Consider the following 17,184-nt stretch of genomic DNA (forward strand, 5'->3'; position numbering starts at 1 on the left):
TCAACTGTTCAGGCCACCAAACTAGAGAAAGGAGACATGGTGGTATGTTTATTGAACTGTAAAGAACCCTCATCCAATGCACCCCCTTTACCTATAGTTCTGCACAATGTTGCCTCAAATATCCAGAGGTAGACAGTAGAAGAAAAACTATCACAACTGTTCAGTTTGAGGCCTGGTGCTGCCTTTTGTAACACTGCTGCCCTAGGCACTGGCCAACAAGTTCAATTATGGTAAATACAGCCCTGACTGCAGACATGTTGAATGATTTTATTAAATGTCTAGGCAAAGAGCTGTGTCAGATTCTTCAACTCCATGCAGCTCAAGTTAATCTTGCCCAGCTATAGACAGTGGCGTCACAAGGGTGGTGCGGGGGGTGCGGCCCGCACCCGGGTGACACCATTGGAGGGGTGACACCAAAATGACTCACAGTCATTTTGGTGTCACCCCCCTCTGAAAAGTCGGGCGCTCGGTCATGGACCGAACGCCCGACAGTATCAGGAGAGAGGAAGGGACCCGGCGGCATACCTTATCCCGCCGGCTGACTGTCCCCTCTTCTCTCTGCCGGCGTCCATCACCAAGATGGCCGCTGGCAGGTATCAGAATGCTGCCGCGCGTGCGCGATGACGTAATTGTGCATGCGCGTCGTGACGTCACGCGCATGCGCAGTGACGTCTCGGCGGGGGGACACTCGGGTACCGCTCCGGGTGTCACCCAGCCTCGGGACGCCCCTGGCTATAGTACATGTCAATAAAAGAAATAAAAATAGTTAACATTAAAAAAATGCTGACTTCTGTAAAAGAAACATTGCCAATTACATCAAGCAGTTGGTTTTGCATATTAGTTCCTGCAGGCAAGTTTCTGGATGGCTTGTTTTACCTCCCTGTTCCTTAAGCAATAGATGATTGGATTGAGAAAGGGTGTGACAACTGTGTAGACAACAGAGACCATTTTGTTAGAATTGACAGATTGAGCCTTACTCGGCCTTGCATACATAAAAAGAGTGGTTGAATAAAGTATGATGACAATAACCAGATGAGACCCACAAGTGGAAAATGCTTTTTTACGCCCATTTGAATTTGGGATTCGAAGGATGGTAGACAATATACACAAATAAGAGAAGCAAGTGAGAAAAAGTGGCACCAAAAGTATAACTAGAGCAAGAATAAAGTCTACAAGTTCAGTTAATTTCATATCTGTGCATGCAAGATTAAGTATAGGTGATACATCACAATAAAAATGGTTGATGATTACTGAATGGCAAAATGTTAGCTGAGAAATGTAGTAGATCTTTAGAAGAGAAATAGCCAAGCCAATGATCCAAGTAGAAAGAGCTAGAATAAAGCAGAAGCCCCAGTTCATTATAGTGATGTAATGTAAAGGATTGCAGATAGCCACATATCGGTCAAATGCCATAACAGTTAGTAAAACACACTCTGTGCAGCCCAGATAAAGGAAGAAAAAAAGCTGGGACATGCAACCAACAAATGAAATCTTATTATTTCCATTCAAAAATATGGACAGTAATTTTGGGACAGTGACTGTCACATACCATGTCTCAAGAAAGGACAGATTCCCTAGAAAGAAGTACATTGGCTTATGTAATTTCTGGCTGTACCAGATTAATATGATGATAAAGAGGTTTTCTACAATGGTCAACATATACATGAAAAGAAATATGAAGAAAAATAGCATCTGGACAGGACGGGAACTGGGAAATCCTAAAATAATGAAAGTACTGATGTCATTTGTAAGGTTTCTCTTCACTTCCATCTCCAAATATATAGCCTGAAAGAGTTTAGATTCAAGTAATGTGTCAAGATGAAGTATACACATAGCTAGGATGGATTTGTTTCTTTTCTTTTTATATTTTATATAAAAAATTATGAGTTTGACAGCATAAGGAAAACTAAAATACAGTCTATTTAAAGTATATCTAGCCAAAACGTTTTTAGATATTGTATAGAGCAGTGGTTCTCAACCTGTATAACCTCAGGACCCACATTTGTCCTTGGTCATTAAGTGGCAACCCAAGTCGCCCTGCAATGGAACGCACGGCATCGCGGTACCAAGCGTTCCAGTGCAGGCAATTTAACCTGGGGACGGGAGGTGTGTTTGGAGTGCCATTCAAACGAATGGCAAGGCAACACACCTAACACACCAGAATGCATAGTAGGTGCGATTGCATGGTACAGTGCATTAATCGCACAGGACTGTTCGATTAACTCACTGTACTAACGTGAACGGGCCCTAAAAAATTACTGACAGACACATACAGCCACAGACACAATCTCACACACACATACACACTCCAAAAACATTTTTTATTTTCTTTCTTTTTTTAAGATCCCCCAGTCTCCCTACCTTACAAGAACTGGAGTGGATCTTCAGCCAGGGGTCCAGTGCTGGCCTGCTGTGCTGTAACGGAGCTCCATCCATACATGCATTGCTTGTACAGCTCCCTTACACACCCTGTGCTGGGAGCCAGAATGTGACATCACTCTAGTCCAGGCACCTCTATAGGACATATGAGGGAGCTGTAAGCAATGCATGTATGGATGGAGACCCCTCACAGCCATCACTCCAGCCCTCAAGTTGACACTCAGCACCAGGCATCATATTCTGAATGGCTGCTTAGTGCGAGAACTGACATTGCTGCGCTAGGGGGAGTCTGAGGAGCCTCTCACTTAAAAAAGTGGAAGGCACGCGGCGACCCACTGAACCTGGGGTCGCGACCCACTTTTGGATCACGCAAAACAAACGACAAACGCACTCAACAATTTGTCACCAGTTATACAGTAAGGTGCACACGAAATGGGCTTTGAACAGTAAAACAGTAGAAATTCATCATGGCACACTCACAAACCAGCATGTAAAACAACTTGTCTCACAGTTGAGGTTAATAACAGAGGTTTTGATACACGTCTTCTGCAGAAAATGTGAAAGCCGCACTGCCGCGCCAAGGCACCTCTTATAGTGCGGTCCTAACTCTAAACTATGAGAGTCTCCATCTTGGAGCACATGGGGGCAGAAGATTTCAAATTGGGTGCAAATGGGGTGCACCCAATTCGAAATCTTCTGCCCCCATGTGCTCCAAGATGGAGACTCTCATAGTTTAGAGTTAGGACCGCACTATAAGAGGTGCCTTGGCGCGGCAGTGCGGCTTTCACATTTTCTGCAGAAGACGTGTATCCAAACCTCTGTTATTAACCTCAGTGGTGAGACAAGTTGTTTTACATGCTGGTTTGTGAGTGTGCCATGATGCCTTTCTACTGTTCCACTTTTGGATCACGACCCACCAGTTGAGAACCAAGAATATAGAGTAAGGAATGGTTAATTCTCAATAGAAACCTCCTCTTTTTATTACTTTAATGACGTCAAATTGATAAGTAATAAATATTGGCACAATATTGGCACTACATTACTTTTTGGTAATGTACTATTATGCTGCAGCTAGGGTAGCACATTGGAGATCCAGACTGCTGCTTAAAACAGAGCATAGAAGTCCCAAACTCTCTGACTGTGCTGCTAATTGGTACACTCTGCGGGAGGTATGTTAGATGACATGCTTTGTGTTTAGCAGCAGTCTGGATCTCAAGCATGCTGTCAGCACAGGGCATTTTAACTCTAGATGCAGCACAATAGCACATAAAAAGATGGCCTCCCTTACTGCAGTCTTACTGCATCACTGTAATAAAAATGGAGGCCTTAGTTGCAGTTCAAATCAGCTTTTTTTCTTCACTCTATTGACCATGATCATTGAGAAGAATTACCTTCACTTCTTGTCCCATAGACATGAGCAGAGGTAAGAGGAAATCTCTCCAAAATAAGGGAAATCCCCTCTTAGACATTTGGCAGTGAAACTAGTAATTCCCATGGGAAGATTTCCCTTCTATGTGTAGATATACGGGCATACCTTGGCCTCAAAGCTGGATAAGACTCAAGCTGCAATCCTGCTTACCACTAACATAAACCAACATGTGTAATCATGTGTAACAATTATACTTTTAGAGACTTCTAATGACTGCGCCATTTCATTTTAAATGGTAGCTATCAGAAACTTCCCAAACCAATGTGAAGTACCATCATGTAAAAAGGTTTTTAGCAGGCATGATTAGCAATCCTCTCATTGTGATGACAGACCACTTCAAGGCAAAAAAGTAGATTTCTGGTTAAAACTGTATGTAGAAGTTATATAACTACTATTAAATACAAGCTAGGGTGCCCGTAGTTTAGGCAGGTTCTACTGGAGACACTGCTATTTACTGAAAAAAGGTACACTGAAGAATCTTGCTCTCTAGCAATGTAACAGCAACTGAGCAAGGCCTAAATGAGCTGATCAGTAAGAGAACAACTCAACAGGAAAAAAATAAGTGGTCTCTTAGCAATGGTTGCCTTTGGGTGGACAGCCTGGAAAAAGGCCTCAGCCAGCTGAGAATCACATAGAAGTGCTACATCCTTGCCTCATCATTGCTGGACTCCAAAAACTGACCCACCTTGCCACAGTACCAGGGGTCTAGGAAGGTGGCAACCCAATGGTCTTTAATCTGTATTATGAAGTTATTCCGTCACAGAAAGAGTATCATATGAGCAACCATGCTGCTGGAGAGTTATCACCAGTGATAGGAACACTTGTGCGAAATGGCCCTGATGGTCGGATGTGAAGGCAGAGTCTCACAGACACTTATAGACCTAAGGCATGTATTAGGTGTATGTAATATTATGTTTTTGGGTATCTTTACTTATGTAACCAAAATCTGACCTACACAACACTGTGTATAACTGCAGGGTGCTATTCGTGTTTTCATTTTTTAGACTGAATATACTTTGCTTCCTACATTTTACATGTACCGTACATATTATTATGGTTTAATGGAAACACGAAACATATACTGATATGTGAAAAACAAACATTATTAAGTAAAATTTCCTGAAAAAAAGACTTTTAAATCTCCATAAAAGCACCTAACATCACTCAGTATACAATATTTACAGGGTTGTTCACAAAACGGTGAAGAGTTTGGAGACGGCAGAAGAAAGAAATTCTCCAATTCAGCTCACTTTCCAGTTCAGCTATTTTGGCCTAGCCCTAGATTGTTCACTTCTCCTGCCTTCTCCAAACTCTTCACCCCTCTGTGAATAACCCTGTCAGTGTTTCAGGATTAGTATTTGTGTAGTAGTAGTCTTATGACCCAGATCAGTTTTACATTTTTAGCTACAGGCCTATTGGCTTGGCAATACATTTGTCATTAATTGTAATGTCAAAGTGATTTGTTTATTTTTGGAGGAACATTTGATGCCTTATTTGATTTATTTGATTGATTTAATTGAATTATTTCATTTTGTATTTATGTTATACAAAAAAAATTGTATTTTGCAACTACAATAATGCTGATGGTTTTAACACTATAACTGATCAAAATTGGAAAAAAAAACTCCAATTATTTTTATATTTATATTACTTATTCCTTTTTGCCTAAAAGGAATAAGTAATATAAAAATAATTGGAGTTTTTTTTCCAATTTTGATCAGTTATAGTGTTAAAACCATCAGCATTATTGTAGTTACAAAATACAATTTTTATTCTGTAACTTGAAATATCTTAATTATTTTGATGCAACATGGAACAAAGGAATCCATTGAAATGTAAACAATACAACATTTACATATTAGCCTTAAAAAAAATGGGCAAGAAATATAACTATAGCTAGAGTGGGAAGGGGTTAATCAGGAGCTAGTTAGGAATAATATGGGGTTATTAGGAGGTTAAATACTTTACAGGTTTTCTGCAGCACAAGTCAGGATTGTATCAGAGAACAAACCTGTGATCTGCACTAAAAAGGCTGCAACTTTGTACATTTGTAACATTTATGCAAGGTTTCCCTAAATATTACTGCACATGGCTGTTGTCGGGATCATTCAGACACCAGCTTCTCTGATTGAATCCTTTAAATAGATCAGGAATTAAATAATTCAGGAGTTTTACATTAAATTGTCCTGGATTGTTACATAATGTGCAAGGTTTTTACATGATTACAATGGAATAAATGTACCTGATAACATGCTGAATTATAAACCTGGAATAAACACACATAGGGAGACATTTATCAATTCAAGGCAAGTGTACTAAACAGGAGCAGTGAGAAAGATCATGCAACAGATTTACTACAAGGTTAAAGCTTTAGCTATAAATTCCTGTACATATACATTACTTCATATTTATATTCCTTATATAATATAAAATCACAATGCGACAGAATAAAACAACAACTTCTTTATTGTGCATCTGTTTAAAGTTTCATCTACAGTGATAAATCTGTCTCAGAACTTTGCAAACTGTTGCACTTGGCTTGCAGCAATTGGTGGAACTCATCCAGTTGACTCAATTTGCAAGTGTGCATGGGGACATAATGTATATTTTGAAAGGAAATACATGCTGATTGATTGTTGACCATCAAAATAATCACAATCATACACAAATAATAACAAAACATAAAGAATACGGCTATAATAACTAGATCTAGGTAAAACATTGCTATAAATAATATATGTAAAATTGCTTTTGTTTAAGCAATAACTGTACAGTTTACTTACATGTCATGAATATAACTTGAAATGTATTTAAACACTACTGTATTTAAGAGTTTGGTTTTTGTTGGCAGATAATGATTTAGAAATGCTTTTCTTACCAGACTAATGTAATTAAAAAAATCTTGAAAATGTGTAATTTAACTACTTTTATACCTTCAGAATCATTTAATTGCTAGTAAAGCAGCTATAGACTCTCATTGTGGAAAACAGTCTCTTAGTTTATTTCGAACAATCCATCCATACTGGGCATGTGCATCATTTTATAATCACAAAAACAATCTGTTTTTTAATTTGTGTGCTGACTTTTCCCAGCTGACCAAGCCTCAGTTGAATAAGTTAGACTTTTGAACTTTGTGGTTATTAATGGATTAAACACATTTAAAACTTTTATGTTCAGTAATATGGCTGAATGTTAACACAAATAAACTTTGCATTATCCAGTAAAACTGCATTATGTAGAGTTTGTAGTCCAAGGAAATCCAGGAAGAATAAAGAAATTGGGCACTCATGATCAATTCAATGCTCCTATTGTTGGGAGTTGTGTGTACCCAAAACTTTTTTTGTGTTGTATAAAATAGAAAAGAGTCAAAACATCTGTGAAGTTTTTGTTTGCTAGCTATGTCCCACTGGGAAAATTTTCCTTCACTTCCTATCCCAGGAACACAACAGCAAGTGAGTGTAAAATTCTCCAAAATCAGGAAATACCTTTTTAGAAAATAGTCATCTAAACAAGTTTTCCCTTTGGAAGATTTCCCCTCCTGTTCAACTGTGAAATGTCAGTGAGGGGGAAATCTTCCTAGCAGGAACACAGACAAAAATTATAACCCTGATGTGGTAAACCCACTACTTTTCTATCCAGATTTAAAAAATAAAAATTGTAGGTCTAATAAATGGAAACTAGGGCTACCTAGTTAACTAGTAAGGTATCTGACTACTCACCTCTTGTATTTGCACTTGTTACTTCGATCTGTAGTCCCAACACCTGGAGATTAGATGTCACATTGATAAATGATTCATTCATTTTTCCAGATATGTTAACTGTTACCTTATGGAATACTGAGACAAAAAAAAGTATCATCCAGCTCAGATATTGGCCTTTAAGGTACATCTCAGAGGGAAATACATTCTCTTGTATTAAAGCAGCTAGAGTGTCCTGCTCCTACTTTCAGTACCCTGTTCCTGCATCCACTGTCCAGTACCATGATAATCAAACCTCAAAGGATACAGAGTAAACAACAGGGCTTAAAAAAGGCTAGGCACCTTTTAGCTTAGGCACTTTGCTGAAGTACAACATTTCCTTTGATATAATTTAAGGAAATTGTACACAGGTCCACCTAGTAACTTCCAAGCAACAAGTGCTAATTAAAACCACCAGATGAGGGGTGTGCATGCCTATGGAAGACTTGAGTTTCAATAGAGAGAGTTAGACATGTAAGCTGGCAAAAAATTCATTTTATTTTATTTTGTTTCGGATTTCCTTTCTCTCGGGTTTTGGGTCCAAATGTCATTTTGTTTCGTTATTCGGATCTTTTGGAATTTCATTTTAATTTCAGAAGGGGTTTTCTGATTGACCAGAAAACAGTGACGTGTTCAACTTAGTTTCATTTTGAATGAAATTCGGATGATCCGAAATTTCGTTAAAAGAACATTCGGATTCATTTGCATTCAACCTCATGGGGATTCGGACATTTGGATGCATTTAAATGTCCAAATTCACAGAATTTAGTCCACCTTTCCATTCAGAACTTTCCTTTACATGTCTAGAGAGAGTAGTATTAACTGCAACCACTAGATGGCAATGCAGTGTTGTAATGTATTACTTGCACTCCATATGGCATTTGTAGACCTTACATGGCACTGTGCATTCCCAAGAATGAATGTAACGTCATATAGGAGACATAACTATGTCACCTTGAGGAAGGGACCCTGCGTGGCCCCAAAACGTTGGCTTTGTATGATGCATGTGACAGTTTAATACATTTACAAATACAATTTCAACATTTTTGGACTTTGTGATCAAAGCCTGTGAGGAGGAAAATCACAGGATGAGGAAGCTCCAGAAGAGGCTGCTGAAGCTGGGTGAGTGACAACAGGAGTTTTGGCATAACCTTTCTGAATTTCATGGGCAATACCTCTGGCGAGGGAGTGTTTTGGTTAACATTGCAATAAATAGGTGAAAATCCCTCGTCTGGTAGTAAAGAGACAAGTGTATACTAGTTCTTGGTGTACTTTGTGTAGTTTTTCCAGATCTGTGCTGTAATCCAGCATTATAAAATGTCTGCACTTTGCGCAGGAATTTCCTGTGATAAAGACTGGTCACTGCTGCTCTCTCTCTTAGTGAAAGATGGCTTGCTGTGTATCTGTCCATTGTCGTTTTCTGAGTAGTGGCTGGATTTGTTGGGTTAAACCCAGTTATGCTCTCTGCTCAGGCTATGTATAGCACAGTAAGGATGTTACTACCTAGGTTGGCAAACATATTTGGTGCACAGGAATTGATTTTATAACCTTTGTGGTTATTGAAAAATATATTCAAAAGAAAGTTTTGTGCCTGACATTTAGCTTTCATAAACTCTGCTCTTCACATCTACAAAGTAGCATACATTTCTATAGGATGCACTCAAATATTTCAGATCCCCATGGACCTATTGCCAAGAACCACACTGAGCCACATCAGACTTACTGTTGTCCCAAATGTTTCTTTTATGGTTGGGATTAAGTATTTATATTCTTATTATGAGGTTGCCCTGTATTACCATCTATGTGATTGGGGTCATTTAAAGTGGTAAGGGGTGAATATTAGTTTTTGGCTTTCATGTGTTTTTTTTGTTTGTTTGTACACTTTAACTAAATAAATGCTGCATGGCGTTTCAGAGTTCTGCTCTCAAGCTTTAGTTTGCTTTATGTCAGTTTCCAAAAAAAGGTAAATTTTACTCTGAATTGTGACTCCACAGTGCTGGATTCTATCATTGTTGAATTACTGGAAGAAGGAAAAACATGCTCTCTTTAGACCTCTAAGAAATATCAGATTTAATGGGTGAACAGTGATCTTTTTGACAGTTTTAACACACTAACATTAAAAAAATAATAACTTTTTTTAAATTTCAATAAAGTTATAACAGGAAATATATATTTATTTACTGCACTAGCTGTATGGGGAATTTCAGCCCTGACATGGAAATTTGCCTGTTCAGAAATCTGATGGGGGTATTTAAGCTGGCTATTACGAAGCTGGGAGCTCAAGATGGCATATTTATCTTTAATCATAGTTTTAACTTTTTTAAGGTTAAAAAAGACCAGATGGCCAAAGTCAGTTACAAGCAGTTGGGAAAAATCTGGGGAATGAGTAATATACTCCAAACATGATCTATTAGTTATTTTAGCAAGTATGTTGAAGAAGCACCAACATAAAAACCTTTCATCAGGGTTCTAATCAACCCTTTTCTAATCATAGTCCTTAAAATGTGGTTTGAATCAAACAACCCATAGTAAAATTTCAGCATGTACTGTATGTTAATACAGGTCTACTTCCAATTAATTTTCTTACATTCATTGCATGCACATTTCATTTTCACAAAAAGTTCTTATTTTTCCTAAACACAAACAACTGAATTTAATGGGTTACACTTCCCATTTCAAAACGGCATTTTTGTCAGATTAGAAAATGTTAACAGAAAAAAACTAAAACTTCTCTGAATATTAAAAAAGTAATAATTTCCTCATAGTTTTCAATATGGTCTGATGATAACATAACCATGTGTAGGACTATCTCTGATGGCTGAAAACTTCATCAGGCCACCACCATGAGGAGTAAGGTCTACTGGCCAGGATAGATTTTTTTTGGACAGTTCTCTAATGATAAGAGTGATACTGCAGTGACTGCTCTGCAGTATACAGAGGTATACAGTCATAAAATGCCAACATGAATGTTCCTGTAGAAAAACATATAAACAAACAAACAAACAGCATATTATCCACCTGTTGTCAATGGTCAGTTGCCTTGTTCATAATGTGTTTTTGCAACTGATAACAATTGTCATCTAGCAATAAAAGATGTTCTATACCTCTCTGGTAACTTTGGGTTCATGACCTTCTTTAATGCTTTTTTAACATCTTTGTTTCGCAGACAATAAATAATAGGATTTAGTAGTGGGGTCACCACTGTATTAAAAACACCTAAGACCTTATTTACATCCATTGGGTAGGACAAACTAGGTCGAACATAAATGAATATGACTGTTCCATACAGAATAATTACAACTGTGAAATGTGAGGCACATGTTGAAAAGGCTTTTTGTCTCCCTTTGGTGGATGGGATTTTAACTATTGAAGATACAATCAACACATATGATACCACCGTGAGCACCAGTGAAGTGAGGATAATACCGCAGGCAAAAAAGAAGACTACAATTTCTTCTAGAAAAGTGTCTTGGCATGAAAGCTTGAGAAGTGGCGGGATGTCACAGAAGAAATGGTTGATGACAGTAGGTTTGCAAAATGTCAAGCGAGATATCAAAAGCACAAGGAAGAACACAGAGATGAAAGCTACTGACCAACAAGTTATAGTAGCTTGAATACATACTTGACCATTCATGATGGATGGATAACGCAGTGGGTTACAGATAGCTAGGTAGCGGTCAAAGGCCATCACTCCCAGAAGGAAAAACTCTGTAGAACCCAAAGAGAAATAAAAATACATTTGAGAGAGACATCCAGGAAATGAAATGTATTTCCAGCCAACCAGATTGGTCAAAAGCTTAGGAGCAATAGATGATGTATACCAAATCTCTAGAAAAGAGAGCTGGCTAAGTAGGAAGTACATAGGAGTGTGAAGTCTTGTGTCAATGCGAACTAAACAAATAATGGCTACATTAGCAGTCAAAGTCAAAAGGTAAATGGCTAAGAAAACCACAAAGAGAAATAGCTGCAACTCTACAGAGATAGTGAACCCAACTAAAAAGAAGTGTACTGCACTGCTTTGATTTTCCATGGTAATCTTCTCCCTGTGAGGATAACAGAGAAAACATGGAGAATACATAGAGCTTTATGTACACTTTCTTTTATACATTAATGCTATGGCAAAAATAGCACTTGAACCTGAAATCTTCAATGGCAGATGCAATCAGGACACACTGTGACTTATTTTTTAAGATGGATAGTTAAATGCAGCCCAGAACCACCAAACAGGATGAATCTTTACTACCTTAAAAGAGAACTATGGGTAAGTGTTTTTCCCCATAGTTCTCTTAATGGGTCACGGGAGGACATATACTAACCCTCTCCTGTGACCCAAAGCTCAGTATATCGCGAGCTACAGCTTGCAGTATACTGAGACAGCCGCAGCTGGGACGGATCCCGATATTACTGTTGAGATCTACCCTTACACTTTCTTTTATACATTAATGCTATGGCAAAAATAGCACTTGAACCTGAAATCTTCAATGGCAGATGCAATCAGGACACACTGTGACTTATTTTTTAAGATGGATAGTTAAATGCAGCCCAGAACCACCAAACAGGGTGAATCTTTACTACCTTAAAAGAGAACTATGGGTGTTTCCCCATAGTTCTCTCAATGGGTCACGGGAGGACATATACTAACCCCCTCCTGTGACCCAAAGCTCAGTATATCGCGGCTACAGCTTGCAGTATACTGAGACGCCGCAGCCGGGACGGATCCCGATATTACTGTTGAGATCTACCCAGCTGTGTGAGTGACAGCTGGCTCTGCCTATCTAGAGGCAGAGCCAGCTGTACCCGCCCCCTCCCCCGTCCGTTCCTCCAGTCAGCGCTAGAGGATCGGAGCGGGGAGGGGGGAAGCCCTGCAGGGAGCCGTGACTGATAGCCACTGCTCTCTGCAGGGAGATGATCGAGAAGTGAGCGAGCTACGATATGTGTTCACTTCCCTATCTATTGAGCCGATGTGTGACAGTTTCATTGTCACACGTCGGCTCCAACTATGAGGATGAGTGATTTTCACTCACCTCATAGTTCTCCTATAAGTAAAGATGTTTGCTACACACACCTATTCTTTGCACTGCTTTATTAAATAAGCTCATGCATATAACTTAGCAATTTCATTTTTCTAAAAACAATCTGCCCTATTGCATTGAGAAGAACAATAGGCTGCCTAAATAGATCTGTTTGATTTATCAAAATATACAATATATTTTTAACTGCCTCCAGGCCAGCCGTAGTAAAAAAACGGCCGGCCAGGAGCTCTCTCGATCTGAGCGGGCGTCTCTAGACGTCTGCTCAGACACACCCCCTTGCGCGCGCCACCAGGCACGACCCCAAAAAATTGTATAAAATTAATTTCAGTACAGCGTTGCATGACGGAATAAACGTCAGTCAAAGTATCGCAGCGCTGAATACTGAAAAATGGCCTGGCCAGGAAGGGGGTCTAAACACCTGGTCTTGAAGTGGTTAAGGACAATTATCATAAAACAATAAGAGCATTTTCTCTGCTTAGTACTATTAACTATTTATTAAGGGTCACTAAAGGTCACCCAGCCTCCCTACAACAGTCAAAAGATACGTAATTGGGTTGGCTGGTTAGTGCCACATTTGTGCTGCTTTTATTTTTAAAATAAGAGCAATGATCCTAAAACCAAAAGTCACCATTGGTGACTATAATTGGTATTATCTTAAAAATTAAAGCAGCTCAAATGTTAATTTTTATGGCACAAACCAGCACAAATGTGGCACTAACCAACCAGCCTGTTTTCATGTCTTTTAGCTGTTGTAGGGGGGCCACGTGACCTTTGGTGACCCATGAATTTTTAATCATGTTTTTTCAATCATGTTCCATTGCATAAGATTCTGATTGTCATCTGTATATGAATGAATTTATTTATGTGGAGTGAGCTTACAGGGGAATCATGTTGTCAATTTTATAAATTCTACTTACCTTTTAATCAATTAAAATATTTTTTCTAAAAAAGTCTTGGTGTGCAAGTTGTCAGTCGGCTGCCTAAAAAACCCCAACTTTCCTGATTTTTTGATATACCACTTTCAGGGGTGTTGGCATCATGTGCCTTGATCTAGGTCATTTCCTTTTCAAATCAACAGTCAAAAGATACGTAATTGGGTTGGCTGGTTAGTGCCACATTTGTGCTGCTTTTATTTTTAAAATAAGAGCAATGATCCTAAAACCAAAAGTCACCATTGGTGATTATAATTGGTATTATCTTAAAAATTAAAGCAGCTCAAATGTTAATTTTTATGGCACAAACCAGCACAAATGTGGCACTAACCAACCAGCCTGTTTTCATGTCTTTTGGCTGTTGGAGGGGGGCCACGTGACCTTTGGTGACCCTTAATAAATAGTTAATAACTCAAAAACAAAAGGAGATAGAATGGAGATTTAAATGGCACAAACCAGCACAAATGTGGCACAAACTAACTATCCTAGTTTCATGTCTTTTGGCTGTTGTAGGGGGGCTGGGTGATGTCATCATCTTAAAAAAAACAATTGCTATTATCTTAAAAATAAAAGCAGAACAAATGTTAATTTTTATTGGCACAAACCAGCACAAACATGGCACTAACCAGCCAGCTCAGTTTTGTGTCTTTTGGCTGTTGTAGGGGGCTGGGTGATGTCGTCGTCATCATCTTAAAAAAAACAAGTGCTATTATCTTAAAAAGTAAAGCAGCACAAATGTTAATTTTTGCAGCACAAACCAGCACAGACGTACAACTAACCAACAACCAACCACCAAGTTTCATATGTTTTGGCTGTTGTAGGGGGGCTGGGTGACCTTTGGTGACCTTCAATAAATAGTTAATAACTCGAAAATGAAAGGAGATAAAATGGAGATCTAAATGGCACAAACGTGGCACTAACTAACGAGCAAGTTTCATGTGTTTTGGCTATTGTAAGGGGGCTGGGTGATGTCATCATCTTAAAAAAAAACAATTGCTATTATCTTAAAAATAAAAGCAGCACAAATGTAGCACTAAAGAAACACACTGGAGTTTTTATTTGTGCCGACGCCAATGTTAAATTGTACTTTGCTCTAAAGGGCCAAAGATGTCTTGGCTGTGACGGGATCAAACATCCTTTGGTCTGCAATATATAAAGCCATACAAAGTTAACCGTGCTCTAGGTTATTTAAGGCATGATATACCCCCAATTAAAGAGACACTACAGTGACAGGTGCTCTTTATTGAGACATCAGAGGTCTATTAGACTCTTAATGTCACCTATACCTGCTCAAACTTGACAATAGTGACACTATACTCAGGAGTTAATTTTTTTAAATGCATTTAAGTACCTTAACTATTAACACAAATGTATCTCATTTGTGTGTCACTCAGCTTTAGATCCTCAAATCATCTCTGAATTGGTGCTGATACTGTCCTTCCTTCTGGAGGGTGGCTACTTTGGTTCCCCATGGTCCCTGTGTGTGTTGTAAAGCAGTCACAGCTCCAAGCTCGCTCCTGTGATAAACTACAATCTCCTGTTTAATTTACTAATTTGGCCTCCTTACTATCCTGTCTTGACTTGTATTGTAACTGTAATGTCCTCCTTATATTGTAAAGCGCTGCGCAAATCTCGCTCTCCCCAAGGAACCCATGGCAAACCCCCCACAATAACCAGAATACCACTCAGAAATAGAAAGGAAGGTCATCTGATCACACAAGTCATGAGGGGGTAAAGACGGTACAAAAATATAAATTAAAAAATAAAGAAATATATAAAGAAAGAAAGAAAGAAAGAAATGGGAGGCACTGGCTGTTATATCCTATTAACAGGGGAATCTTTAGAGCATCTGAGAGGAGGACTACTCACGGAGTGGAGACTTTCGGAGGAGACGACGGGGCGAGAGCGGAGAGGCGGAGTGGAAGAAGCTGGTGGGTCTATACTGGAAAAATAAAAGTTGTTATTAGTGTTATTAGGCTGTCACTTGACAGCAGTGAACGTTAAAACTCTGGGGATACTCATGTATGGCCACAGGCCTAAAATCCACAGGGGGGCGAACATTGCCCTGGGGCAATAGCCTGCACAGCAGACTAAAAGCACGGGGGTCTAGTGCCCAGGGCAATGTATAGTGACGAAATGCTCAGAAGTCGATATCCCCTGGCATGTTATATTCTGTTGAAACAAAATATTCCTACTTTATCGTTCCTTCTTTTGTCTTAAAATAACCTGAATTTTACAATGTATACACTTCAAAAGATACTGAAAAATGTTGGTATTTAACAACTGTGAATGTTATGGTAACTGTATATCTCTCTGACACGATTAAAACTATTTAAAAAAAAAAAAAAAAAAAAGCACTGCGCAAACTGCTGGAGCTATATAAATCCTGTATAATAATAATAATCTTGTAAAATAGCTGAAGGATGAAAGTAGTATTCACGTATTTCTCTAACCTGTATTGTTATGTTATGAAGTTTTAAGATGGCACATTCTGGGTCAGTGTTGCTCCATGTCTGTGTTGGCTAAGAAGCGCTGACAGTCAGAAGGATGCAGTTATATAACATGGAATCAGGTCCTGAGATAATTCAATAATCACTTCTGAGACCATCCTGACCAAATACATTTGAGAGCAGATTAATAAACACAAAGATATTAATCTTATTTGACATCATATGTTTATTTATGCTTCTTTCCTTAACAGCAGCAGTGAACTCGTATTAAAGAAGAACTTTGGGGGGGTTCAAATTAACCCTTGCAGCCGGGATACCCATGCACTGCAAGGGTTAAGTGCTCGCTTCAGTCTAGAAGTGAAAATAAAGAAGATACACTCACCTGATCCTCGGTCCTGCTGCAGTGATTGCTCACCCCTCTTCCCTTCTGCTCCAGCTGCGGCATGTCCCTTGGTGTCCTCACGTTTGACGGACCTGCATTAGACGTGGTGACGTCACAGATCCTTAGACCACTGGCGTCCAGGGTAGAAAAGACTGCACCGACCAGTCTAGCTGGCAGGCAGGACCGAGGATCAGGTGAGTATATTTTCTTTATTTTCGTCCATAGACCAAAATGAGCACTTACAGGAGTAGCCCCACCGCAAGGGTTCATTTGGAAAATATAATCAATGGCTTCTCCAATGTCAGCAGGGGGTTATAATGGCTGTAAATGAGTGACCCTGGGAAATCAGTTGAGTTGAGCCAAACCCCCCCCCCCCCACCCGGGGTGCGACCTGGGGGGAAGGGTTCTGTGGATTGTCTGGTCTTTCTAGGCCTGCTGCCTAGGGAGGTAACCATGTGCTCAGACTGAGGTCTAGGACTGAGGCTCAGTGAGTGAAGCTTGATGATGGAGTTGACATGGAGCAACTTCAACAGGTATACAGGAAGCCTGAAACGTTGATCCTCTACTGAAGCATGGTGATTTCTTGACATGGACTAGTAGCTAGTAGTATTTTAAAGCCAGAAGCTAAAGACACAGATTAACGCAATCGGCATAAAGGTCCTCTATCTGTGAAAGCTGCAAGTACTTTATGTTTTAGTTTGGAGTCTACAACATCCTGGGTGTCCTGTGCCCTTGCCCTCTCTCCCAAAGTTCTTTAATAAAACTTAATTGAGCATTGTATCTTCTATGTGGAGAACAATTTTATCAGTGGAGGGTCAGTAAGTGCTTTTGGGGTCGCAATG

The 17,184-nt window shown here is 39.3% G+C and overlaps 2 protein-coding genes across 2 annotated transcripts; both read right to left on the reverse strand.

Moving 5' to 3' along the window:
* Positions 1–837: 837 nt before the first annotated feature.
* On the reverse strand, positions 838–1,770 carry LOC108788636 (olfactory receptor 6B1-like). Its single transcript, XM_018558454.1, has one exon. It carries the CDS (start codon positions 1,768–1,770, stop codon positions 838–840), a length of 933 nt encoding a protein of 310 aa, XP_018413956.1.
* An 8,851-nt stretch (positions 1,771–10,621) lies between these two features.
* Positions 10,622–16,405, reverse strand: LOC108788642 (olfactory receptor 6M1-like). The gene is made up of 3 exons (XM_018558465.1): positions 16,343–16,405; positions 15,380–15,447; positions 10,622–11,588 (listed from the first exon to the last, which is right to left on the reverse strand). Exons 1-3 carry the CDS (start codon positions 16,403–16,405, stop codon positions 10,622–10,624), a joined length of 1,098 nt encoding a protein of 365 aa, XP_018413967.1.
* Between the last annotated feature and the right edge of the window lie 779 nt (positions 16,406–17,184).

The sequence above is a fragment of the Nanorana parkeri genome, unplaced genomic scaffold (assembly GCF_000935625.1).
Source record: "Nanorana parkeri isolate BGI_ZX_2015 unplaced genomic scaffold, ASM93562v1 scaffold15, whole genome shotgun sequence".
NCBI lineage: Eukaryota > Metazoa > Chordata > Amphibia > Anura > Dicroglossidae > Nanorana > Nanorana parkeri.

Excerpts from the sequence above, each read along its gene's own strand:
- LOC108788636 (XM_018558454.1), bottom strand. The coding sequence starts at position 1,770 with ATGGAAGTGAAGAGAAACCTTACAAATGACATCAGTACTTTCATTATT.
- LOC108788642 (XM_018558465.1), bottom strand. The coding sequence starts at position 16,405 with ATGCCGCAGCTGGAGCAGAAGGGAAGAGGGGTGAGCAATCACTGCAGC. Across the intron at positions 15,448-16,342 it reads GCAGCAGGACCGAGGATCAG|ACCCACCAGCTTCTTCCACT; the intron begins GTGAGTGTATCT and ends TTTCCAGTATAG. Across the intron at positions 11,589-15,379 it reads CCTCCGAAAGTCTCCACTCC|GGAGAAGATTACCATGGAAA; the intron begins GTGAGTAGTCCT and ends TTATCCTCACAG.